The sequence below is a fragment of the Ahaetulla prasina genome, chromosome 6 (assembly GCF_028640845.1).
Source record: "Ahaetulla prasina isolate Xishuangbanna chromosome 6, ASM2864084v1, whole genome shotgun sequence".
Classification (NCBI taxonomy): domain Eukaryota; kingdom Metazoa; phylum Chordata; class Lepidosauria; order Squamata; family Colubridae; genus Ahaetulla; species Ahaetulla prasina.
The window spans coordinates 52,366,758-52,379,222 of NC_080544.1; the positions used below are offsets into that span (position 1 = coordinate 52,366,758).

The 12,465-nt window shown below is 34.4% G+C and overlaps 1 protein-coding gene across 2 annotated transcripts in view; it reads left to right on the forward strand.

Annotated features, from left to right (window-relative positions):
* The first annotated feature begins 242 nt into the window (after positions 1-242).
* The window catches only part of NRAP (nebulin related anchoring protein), a 70,962-nt gene continuing 58,739 nt past the window's right edge, over positions 243-12,465 (forward strand). Inside the window, exons 1-7 of one of the 2 annotated variants that reach the window (XM_058187924.1) lie at positions 243-462; positions 807-901; positions 3,626-3,713; positions 6,985-7,086; positions 9,137-9,241; positions 9,546-9,653; positions 12,170-12,274. In XM_058187924.1, coding sequence (XP_058043907.1) covers positions 391-462; positions 807-901; positions 3,626-3,713; positions 6,985-7,086; positions 9,137-9,241; positions 9,546-9,653; positions 12,170-12,274 — 675 coding nt within the window. In that variant the 5' untranslated portion in view covers positions 243-390. The remainder of the gene's footprint in view (positions 463-806; positions 902-3,625; positions 3,714-6,984; positions 7,087-9,136; positions 9,242-9,545; positions 9,654-12,169; positions 12,275-12,465) is intronic. The other variant, XM_058187925.1, reaches the window with a different exon arrangement.

A 12,465-nucleotide genomic window follows, 5' to 3' on the forward strand; every position in this document is an offset into this window, starting at 1 on the left:
ACATAATAATCTGAAGATGATCTGAAATATATTTAGAAGGCAAACCTGGGACTCTGACAAATGAACATTGAACTCCCTACTTTATATATTACCAATTAGCTAGCCTTCATTTTCATATGACCGTGATGCCTCTCTCTGACTTCACTCATCTATTTAGAGAAGGCTTCATTGAATTCTTGCATCTCTTTCCCTCTATGAACTCTTAACACAGTTGCCAAAATAACCCTCTTAGTAAGTGACAGCTTTAAAAACCAGACAACAGCTGAGCGCAACTCAGAAGCACAGCACAAACAGACTGGAGTATCTTTCTTAGGAAACAAGGCATTTTTGTATATTACTGGACCTCAGAATTTAAAATTTTTATATATATAATTTATATATAATTTCAATATGAATATTCAGTCTTGTGCCAGATGTGGCTATGGGGTCTATCCTGCTGAGAAGATTAATTGTATCGATCAGGTTAGTACTTAATTACTATCTGCCATTATTATAAACGTTCTGATAGTATTTGTCTATCTTGAAGAAATGACATCACCAACATTTGTTCAAATAAATAAAATATATATTTATCCTAAAATATATTAATCAATATAACTATTGGACGGCCAAGTTAGAATTGAACATTTGCTAAATTTGTTGCACTGCTTTGTTTTTTTTAAAGATTCTAAAGGAGAAATGTATTTACAACATACCTCATGTGTTTGATTGTTAGACTATCAGGAAAAATTAGTTAAAATTTTTTAAACTACATTTAGCAAATGCAAAACAAAAAACTTTCACCCTATTTCTATCTGCTTTTCTAGACCTGGCATAAAGCCTGTTTTCACTGTGAGGTTTGCAAGATGATGCTAACTGTAAATAATTTTGTTAGCCACCAGAAAAGGCCATATTGTCAAGTGTAAGTATTGTCAAATGTCAATTTTGTTTTATAATATTTTATGAATTCTGATATTATTGAAAATTTGCTCAGATGATTTTCAGCTATTGCTGGTTTAGTCAGACAATAAAGTGCATCAGTATTGTGGGATAAACAAAACCTGTTCATAGCATTTAAAATAATAAATACAGTATATTATGCATTAAAACTAAGTTCTGTTTAAAAGTACAGTTGAAGATATAATAATTTAAAAGACTAAGATAGAAAGCGAAATGCCTGATTAAATTTATATCCGGAGGTACTCAGTAACTGTTTACTGAGTTACCAGGCTGCTTTGGTTTCTCCCACCTTCTAATCTCCAGATGTGTTGAGTTACAACTCACAGATTTACCAACCAGCCTGCTCAAAAGATAATGGCAAGAGTTTTAGTTCAGCAGAATTACAACTGGATATTAGATTAAAGACCAAAATAGGTATACTCTAAAGGATCCAGTTTATATAAAGCACACAAATTGAAACCCCAGGTTGTGTGCATCTATCTGAAGTTTCAGAGCAGATTGGGTCAACTCGCCACGACCAATTCACCATGGTCAACTCAATCCAGCCAACTTGCCATGGGAGAACTCAACATGACCAATTCACCATGGGACAAGTTGTTGGTTGTTGTAGACCGTTTTACTTGAAAGTAGTTTCTAATAAAAGAGAAAAATAATTCCATGCATATCTGGAAGTTAATTATATCACCTATGCCTAATTTAGTTTAAATCTAAATACGATAGTAATAAACTCAAAATTAGATTTCTTTTTCTCTTTGAATTTACCCATTTTGTTTTGTGGTGCAGTCCTATTCTATTTGAAGACTCACTGGACTGAGTAGCTTAGCCCAGAAAAAATATGTTTCCTTAATTTAGAGCAGTTATTAGCAACATATGACTTTTCCTATTTAAATTCCTATTCCATCAAAGGAAAAAAGTTAACACTTCTACTGCTCTCATTATAAATCACCTTCAATTCTATGGGATTATGTAATTGGGAAGCAATAGAGTGATTCTAAATGACATTAGGAAGTGTGTTAGTAGGCTGATACTGACCACATCAGTTGGTCAGCTACTAACACCTTCTCTGGGAAGATAACTGCCTAGAGTTACTTGCCGTTAGAGTACAGTTAATAACAAGTAATAATGCTTGAGAATGATGCAATATTGTGCACATCCTTTTATATTTTTTCTAAATTCAAGCTCACTAGTAAATATTTTTGAAAGTTCACATGCATAACTTTCAAAGTTTCATGGATGTCTATAGTGTCTCACATTGTTATTGCTTTTGTTAGCATTTTTCACTTTAAAAATCAGCAATTCCAGTGAGTATTTTATGTTCCCTTTTTTAATAAGTTCCTCAGAACTGGCACAATTCTGTTTTCCTGACTTTACTTTCTTATTGGCCCATATGATCAGTCTTGCACTGAAAGACTTTCAGAGGCAGATATTTCATTAGCTTAATTTGGGAAAAGACCAAATGGGATGGGGGAAAAAACAGCTTAGAGAACTTAGGCAGAGTCCTAAACCCATTCCCTCTGCACATCAGGCACCATCGAGACTAATTGAATTCGAAAGCTCATAGGCAGAGATTTGAAGACTTAGCCTTGATAGTATACTCGTAATACAGACATTAGAAAACCACTAGGAATATATTATCATAGCTATGTCTTTGAATGTCACAAAAAACAAGACAAACTCTCTGATTTAAGAGAGAGAAGAGGAAAAGCATCCCCAATTAAAATCCTGTGTCTCTTTCTCTTCTCTTTACATTGCAGTGGATTGGCAGCCACTTATTTCTCATTAGGCCAAATAGTTGACACCTGAGAATAGTTATTGTAATAGCTCAGCCTGTTGTGAGGTACTTGGCTTCTGACCTCAACCTTAGTCACAGTGCAACAGTGCCATCATGAGAGGACATTTTCCTTGTTGTATGATGACACACGGAAAAAGGATGTCGGCAAAGTCAGGATATAAAAATAATTCCCTGGCCTACAATCAATGGCATTCTCACAAATTAGAACACCATTTAGCAGTGTCTCAGAAGAGATGCAATACAGAATAGAGACTAGTAGCAGAGCTAGCACATTTTTGTGCTGTTTTGGTTTCATGATAACTAAAGGATGTCTGGATGATACTTTAACTCAGTAGTGAGAAAGGCCCAAAATCTTGGTTAAGAGCAGAGACATACGGTGTTGTATTTCCCTAGTAATATCAAATGAGTAATTTCCTTTATACTTCAATAAAAGATAAAAAAGAGTCCCTGCAGATTTTATTCTGCTAGTCATTGCCCACAATAGGGGGCGATTCTCGTCTCTGTTTCAAGGCCATTGAACCAGTGCTGTCTGAAGATATTTGCGTAGTCATATGGCCAGAACGACGTCATGGAGTGCTGTTATGTACCACTTAAGTGGGAAGGTAACAGCGCTCCTTATGCTTTGGGACCCACCATGTATTAAAAAGTTAAATATTCAGTGCCTGAAACATAATCATTACATTTTTTACATTTATAATTATATATAACAATGTATAAATTATTGCCAAAGTTAAACGATAAACAACAAACCCTCGCCAGTTTTTCAAGTTGGAATTTGTTCATTGATCAAATAAATGTCATGTGATAATATGAGTATCTCTATTTAAAAGAATGCTATTCTTTTCGAGATTATTGATAATAATTCTCTAAAACTGTACCTGCTTTCTTTCATAGACATAACCCCAGAAACAATACATTCACAAGTATTTTTGAGACACCAATAAATATGAATGTGAAAAAGCAGTCTGAAGCAATAAGTGAGGTAAGATGTGCTTTGTATTACATTGTAATGTAATTTTAAAAGGCTTTTTTAACTGTAGAAATAACAATTTCACTCCTTCCACTAAAATCTATATTTGTTCTATTTTTCCAAGTTGCTTGCTAGCTTAAAAAATGAATTATTATTTTTCTGTTGAATTTGACATTGACCCTGAGATATTCTATTTTAAGCAGAAATATGAAGTCAAATGAGTTTTTCATAGTTGCAATGGAGAAACTTGGTAAAACTTTATGGAGGTTGCTAGATACTATTTCCCTATTCAGCGAAAAAAAAGTCCTTTGAAATATGTCCAAATTCTTTTAATAAATATTACTGTGCTACCAGTTACAACTTTCCTAAATTTCTGGCTTTGGTTCTTTTTGTACTGCCTATGAGTTTTCACTATTGAAACAGGAAATATCTCCTACAATCCGATATATGTTTGCTTTGATATAAATTCTTCTAGTTCATTGGACTTATTCCTGAGTAAGTTTGCGGATGTAATGTGAATATGTATTTGATGCTTCTATTTCATTTAAAGTATGATGGGCATTTTTGTTACAACTTTATGACCCTGATTCTATTTTACTTTCTTGGATGATTTCTTGAAATTCCTTACATATATTGGAAAAAAAAATCAAAATTATACTTCTGAACTATCCCTTCATAAAACCTGCAAGAACAACAATTATATTTCTTTTACTCTGAGCATGAGATATCTGCTCAGGAATGAGTCAGGGATCAAAAGCAATATCTATTTCCGTTTGAAGGTCATGATAGGAGATCTTGTTACTTCCAGTAAATTGAGTACTAGAAAAACCAGAGATTACTTTTCTTTTCCTTTTGCCATATAGAAGATATCCCGCTCTATATAGTCAAAAAATGAAGCTTCAGAGAAAATTCAAAGGGAGTTTATAAGAGCTATTTCTCACAATTTCATTTTTTAAATGAAAGATTTATTTTGATAAGCATCCAGCTTAATTAGTTTGGAAGGATTCTGTCATATATACTATCAAAAGCTGCTGAGAAGTCCAAAAGAAATAACAACACAATTTTTTGCCTCAAAAAAAGCTAGAAAGGCTAATGAAAGAAGATCAAATTAATTTCCTGTCAAATGCCTAGAATTTATAGACAGCTACACATTCCAACATTTTACTCAAGGAAAAGATGTTGCAGTCTATAGTTACCTACTACTTGAGAATACAGAGCAATGTATTCTGAAAAAAACTTATTTCAAAATGCAAAATTTATGATCTTGAGAAAATTATCTCTTCCTTTCTTATAAGTCCAAGCAAACAAAGGTAGACAAGGATTGAATGCAGTGGTGGTTATCAAGACTTGTTGTAGACCCTTGTCCACTTTCTTGGAATTCACATGCAACATGTCAGAAATGGTATAGGCCGGGATGGCGAACCTATGGCATACATGCTACAGGTGGCACCCAGCACCCTCTCTGTGGGCATGCGAGCCATCACCCCAGTTCAGCTCTGCCACGCATGCACACGTGCATGAATGTTGCAGGCCGTGTGCATAAGCTGCATGTGCATGCACGGGGGAGTGTGGTGCATGCACACATTTTGGACACTCAGTCCAGAAAAGGTTCGCCATCATGTGTATAGGGTCTCCTGCTTGAGCAGAAGGTTGGACTAGATGATCCATAAGTCTCTTCCAACTCCGTTATTCTGTTATTTAGAATTCACTTAATGCAACTGAACAATATGTTGTTATGGAAATTACTGCTAACCATGTAAAAAATTCCAAATATTTGATAGGATAAAAAGTGTAAAAAATAAATCTAGAATAAACAGAATATCGTACTAAAGAGAATAAAGAAAACCAACACAATCCCAAATATCTTTATCACTTTTTTTTTAGTACGTATTTAAAATTTGTAAACTTAGCTACTTCGTGTTACCTGCTTGCCATATGGCTGTTGTATGTGTTAAAAAATTTGAGTAAAATTCTTATTTTAGATAAGAAAAATGAAAATTTACCATACCTGATATGTATTTGTATAAACATTTTTTTTGACTAATAAAAACTTTTTGAATAAAAAAAAAAAAAAAAAAAAATAAATCTTTTGGATACACATTTCCAATAGTAAATCAGATCTAGGATACAATCTGCTACATGTGTTCAGTGAATGATTCTTAAAGAGATTTCTGCAGATCATGGTATCAATATACCTGTTGTGCCTCGTCCTCCCTTCTCTCCTCAGCCGGGCCCCTCCCTCCTCCTGCCAGGCCTGCTATCAGATTCAGAGTCTGATAATGAAGAGGAACGGCCTGGCATGCTCCAGCCCCCAGCCCTGGCCCCATGCCTGGAGGGGATGTCAGGAATGAACAAACAACACAGCCATCAGAGGAAGTCAGCCATGGATTGGAATTGCCCGTGCCTGCTCCTTCTGACCTCTCCCTTTCTCAAACAGCAGAAGACAATCTAAAGTGGGAGGATCCTCGCTTCCGGAAATCTGAGAGGCGATGTCAGCAGAAGGAAGGGAGGGGCAGGCCTGGATAAGTGCTGAGTCATGGAGCCATACCTCATGGCCTATATAAAGGACCAGCTTGAGTCAAGCAATTTGAGTCAAGCAAAGTCTCATCTGGTTTGCTGAAGTCACACCTTGGATTCCTGCCTGCCCTGAGAAATCTGAAAGGAATTTGACAAAGCTGCAGAGGCTTTGTGGCCACGCTTGATACAGACTTCCCAGACCCGGTTGTCGGAGGGGGAAGGGGACATGACAATACCAAATAGAACAGCTTTGGCATGCACATTGCAATACTCCAGGACCTATAGCCTGAAAATTGTTGACACCAAATCTCAAATCATATCTTAGCTTAGGCACTGAAATTGATAAACAGTGGGGTATATAATGTTTCTAGAAAGTCTAGGATCAGATGCAAATATCATATGCTAGGAGACATTGTGAAGAAGAGGATGGAATCTGGTCTGATGCAGTACTGAATCCCCTATTTGGCATATTCGGTCCTATTGTCAACTGTTTTATGTACATTTCCAAATTATGAAGTGGTAGATTTTTAAATAAAATAATTAAAATATATTAAATATAATTTGCACTGTTTTATACATCTTTTCTAAAATTAAATCCTAAAACCTGTGCTTTCTGATTAATGTCTCTTTGAAATACACAATATAAACCGAAGAACTTGAAAATTCAAGTTCTAGTACACTAAAAAAAATTATAGTGGCTTTATAGCTATTTATTTAATACAGTGCCTTTTTTATTCATTACAACTGAATCTGTATGTTTATGCAGCTTAAATATAGAGAAGAGGGTGAGAAATTCAAGTCTGTTTTTCACTGGGATGTAAAATCTAGAAACATGGAAGCCACGCAGAAAATGCAACAAATAAGTCAGGTAAAAGCTGTTAAGAAATCAATTAATATTAATATACTAATCTTCAGCTCTTCATAATTTCCTTGTGCTGTTTGATTGATTGAGCCACCAGATAGTTAAACCAGAAATCTGATTGTTTAGGTTGCCCAATGGCACATCCTTTGTTACTATAATTCAGTTTCTAGCAGGCCATTGACTGTCATTTTTTTTCATATTTTCCAGCATTATGGACTTCTCAAGAGAGCTGGGTCTTTGCACAATGTTTCCAAAATATGATAACCTGAGCTTGGTTATTTGTGCCTTGAATAAGAAGCTGCCTTACTCTTCTTTGAGTGTTATCCAAAGAGTCCATTGTCTGGCACTATATTGTCACTTTAACCACAAGACCAATGTGGTTTTCTTGATATGAAACTGAGTGGTTTACCATGTGCCAGTTCTTTTGTCACTGATCATTTTTCCCCAGTATGGTCTTCTATTAATGCTATCTGATATATATAGTACCTTGCTTTTCTTGGAAAGTTAAAATTACTTTCTAATCTTGGGTGACTCTCCTGTGTGCATACACAATATTTTGCAACCTTTCTTCCCTTTCTCTTACCTATCATGGTATGGAGTAACAACTTGCGGACTGGGGACTGCCATTTGACAACATGTAGTCTATATATTTTTACACAGTATGCATACATATTAGAAACATTTAATTCGCTTTTATTATGTTTTAATTTAATTTAATTTATTAATTTATTTTAATTTGGCTCTCAGCATGAGTTTGTAACAGTTCCTACTGGTACCACTGATATGCTGTAACTTTTATCGAACCCTCATTTGGTTCTCTGAAGGATGAACCATATATGACCATGTCTTAATTATTGGTGGCCTGATCTGCAGATTTATTTTGACTTCATGCAAAGCTTAGAATGGTAGCTTTATACAATTCTGGCTGCAAGCAAAGCATTTACTTACTTACACATACAGAATTGCATGTTTATATATACTTATGTCACATTCATCTTCAGCTGTTTTGGTTAGATATTTATAATTTTATTTTAAAAATAGAAAGAAAAAAAGTTAATTCTATCATATATCAAAAGTAATTGAGAAGGAAGATGAAACTCAAAATGATTTTTACTTGCAGGATAACTTTATTAAGACTTATTTGTGCAATACACAATATCACCAACAGCCAGCCACCATTTTGCTTAGGTGCTTATGTGAATTTAGACCACTTGGTTAATTTATATTCGATTCTGCAAATGCATAACATAGAGATGTTTGAGGAAACTATGCTGTAGTTATGGCAAATATCTCTTGTAAAGAAAAAATTGCTAACTGAATTTTTAAAGTGAGACACCATAATTAGATTTATGAATATTAAAAACAAAATATGAAACTGCCTTGCAATTACATAATGTTGTAATTCTGGCAGATGTACTGGACAGAGGAGATTAGGATGTTACTTTATTGGTTTCTAGTCTATATCCAGCTTGCTGAAATGTCCTGGAACTGAAATAAGAAACAGTTATTGGTATATGTAATTCACTCTTCATGTTCAGTGTGAACAAACAGAGGAAAAGGAATGAAATTTCTAGTTCCAATGCAAAGGCAATAAAATCAATGTAAAATTGATGTAAAATCAGAGGTGAAATGCTAGCAGTTTGTTCCGGTTCACAGTGATTAAAAACTTTCCTGCTTTCTAGTGAAGCTAAACCACGCAGCACTGCTGATCCCCCTCACTGTTCTACTTACCTTCCCAAGCCTCCTTTTGGCGCGTACTGTGCATGTGCATACGCATGTGCATGCAGCAGGTGTTTTGTTTGCATGTGCGCATGCAGTGCATGTTTGATGCACATGTGCATGCACAGCGTGTGCTTGGCGCACTGCACACATGCGCAGCCAGCGAACTGGTAGCAAGTTCAGATTTCACCACTGTATAAAATACATAAAATATATATGTGCATATTCAGTCTTCTATTTATAAATATTACTTAGAAAATTAATTAATTTTTGGAAACCGAATAAAAATGGATGTAATCTTTGTACTAATTTCTTATTATACATCTATTGTTTTTAGAAAACCTACCATGATGTATGTAATGAAAGTAAATCCTGGTATAGAGAAACTATCCCACAGTTGGAAATGATCAAGATAGCACAAACACAGAAAAGTCTTAGTGATGTAAGTAAATCACTACTTTATGACATTGATCTGTAAAACAAATATTATTTCTCATGAAGGCTTAGTTCCTCAGCTAACTGTCTTAAGGAAATATGTGGAAATAAAATGCTGTCCTTATTCTTCCTATCACATACAGCCTTCACAGACTGTGTTCATTTTTTTAAAAAAAATATTGGGAAATTACCTACATATTGCCAACAATGTATGAAGGGGATTTGGAACTGATAGAAAAAGAATTATTTGAAACTCAGATGTTTTTGAGAAATAATTTCATGGTAAATGCATATATATCTGTTTTGTCTAGCTGAAGAAAAACCAGGAATATGAGCAGCAAAACAGAAAAGGAAGCTTTCCATGTTCTATGACTCCATCGTATCAGATTGCCAAGAAGGCTACAGAGTTATCCAGTGATGTGAGTTTCTGGGAATGTATTTGGGGAGAGAGCACCGAGATTTTATTTATTTATTTATCAAATTTAGGCCATAGATTGTGCTAGGATGATAGCTGTTGGGAATTCTTTAAGGATTAAAGCCATTGCTTATAAAATGGTTTGTGAGTATGTGTGTATATTTACTCTTTGGTCACCCATGTGTCTATGCCAGAGGTGTCAAACTTGATTTCATTGAGAACTGCATCAGGGTTGTGATTGACATGGGCGGCAGGGGTGGGTGTGGCCAGAATGGGTGTGGGCAGCTCGACATCATTTCTGACATCAGGGGGTGCCTTTGGTGGCCTGAGCGCTCTGCCAGTGAAAACAGCCTCCCAAGCTGTTTTGGCTGCAACGGCCTCCTGCAACCCTCTGCCAGCGAAAACGGAGCTCGGAGAGGGGCCCTCCCAAGGTCCGTTTTTGCTGGCAGAAGCACTGAGAGCCAGTCCTTCACTGTTTCCAGGGTGAACCCGTGGGCCAGATCTAAGCACCCTATGGGCTGGATCCGGTCCCTGGGCCTTGAGTTTGACACCCCTGGTCTATGCAGTCTCTGACTGTTATTTACTGCCAAGAGTCACTTTTCATGACATGGGTGACTATATAAATTTTACTAATAAATAAACAAAACAAACTAATATAGCATTTTGTTTAATAAATGCATTTATTTTGTGTTATGATCAAAAAACAAAATGTTTTAACAACTGAGGATCAAAGTATTTAAAATTACCATTGTTTAAAAACTGGGTAATATTATAAATAGTAACATTCCATAAACTTTTCGGGATTTCCATAGAGTTTTGAAGGATTTTTTTCTGTTAATATTATCAGGCTTTTGCTATATGATATATTTATATTTATGTCTCCATTGTCATATCCGTGTTTTAAATTTAACATCACTTGCAATTAATTGGTCTGTAGAGAATAAAATCAGCATAATGGTTTGACAAATAAGGCCAGAGAATGTAAGTTCAACATCCTTTCATCAAAGCAAGATGGCACTTCATATTCACCTGTCTTATGGAATAATATCACCTAGAAATCTGTGTAGCTCCCACCTTACTTGTCATTAAATATTGCTTGAAACCCTTGAGTCTTTTCCCTCAGGCCTTGGTTGAGATACCCTTAAGAGTTGCTAAGGATACCGAAGGATAGTTTTGGTCCCCTAGCACTTGCTATTTTATGGACTTTTTGGACATATAATACTGTTGTTTTTAAATTCTGTTTAGCTACCAAGAATCTTCTGGACTGGGATGACTTAGAAAATAAATAAATTAATTAATTGATATTGAGTTCAACTAAAGTAATAATACTGAGAGGCCTAGTTAAATTTTCATACAAAACAGAAATTTAGATGCTATTTTAAAATACTGATTAACTAATTTTCATAGGGAAACAGATAACATTTGTTGTGTAGTATCCAGTATTGTCCAGTATTTTACACACATGCATATTTGTTGATTGCAACATAAAGCCCAGATACTGACAGTGAATTCCATGCATACATCTATCCCAATACTTGCTTGGAATATAGTAGAGTCTTATAATAATAGAAAACCCAAAGAGAAACTGAATTCTGTTTCTGATTTAGATTGTTCTGATTCTGAACAATTATAAAGTAAAGTATAACAAATATAAAGTGAAAGTATTCCAAATTATATCCATGTACCTTGATATATACTTGTAATGTATATTGAGAAAATATTACAGGCTGGGATTACCAAAGAAATATTTACAGGATTCTGTATATTAATTTAAAATAATAATATGGTACTACTATCAATAATTTTTATTTCTTTCAAATTATAAATTATTCTTACATTAAGTAGACATCTTAATCACTTTTAGCTTACCTTAAATATCACTCAAGTCTTGTTTGTAGATTTCAGATTTGTCTAGAACTTTTTTCATGTATGTCTAAACAGCCAATAAACTCAACTTTAATGGTTGAGAGTAACTCATTAAAATGTGTCAAGATAAAGGAATCAAATGATAACTTAAACTCTAATCTGTATCAATTTAAAGACTTACCATGAGAAAGTATAATTAGTTCTGATTTATTTCAATTTATTTAGCAAAAAGACAGAATTCCACGTTCATGTCTTAATGAAATAAGAATAGGTGTAGACATCTCTGTAATATAAATAAAACAAAAATCAGTGCTTTTAATCTTTTTTATTAGTCCATGAGTACCACTGGTGTATAATAAAATCTTATACTCAGCTCTCCATGGTAATTTTCAGAATTTCCAATTATGCAGGCAGGAGGTTCTAAAAAAGAAAAAGGAAAAAAGAAAAGAGAGGGCATGTACTTTGATATAAATCAAACTTAAATCAAAGTATAAGCAGACCATATAGTATAGGTATAGAAGTTGAATAAATCATTTCAGTCCAAAATATAAAACTTTGCAGAAATTGAAACCAAATGCCCTTTTCTGTTTAGTAGCAATAAATACGATTTTTCTCCTTTATTTTCAAGAAATGTTGTCTTTTCTCCATCCCTAGATGAAGTACAAACTGGGACATAAAGAACATGTTTCCAAATTCAGCAGTGTTACGGATACTCCAGAAATACTTCATGAAACAGCTGGGAGTCAGTTCATGAGCGATGTAAGTATAAAGAAAAATTATATATGTGGGTCTTCTTACTATTTCTTACTTACTTATCTTTCTATACTAGATTTATATATCATGTAAAATAATTAAGTGACTTGTTTAATTTTGCCTCAGTCAATTAAGTGACTTGTTTAATTTTGCCTCAGTCAATATGTATGTGTCATTATATGTATTGTTTTGTATAT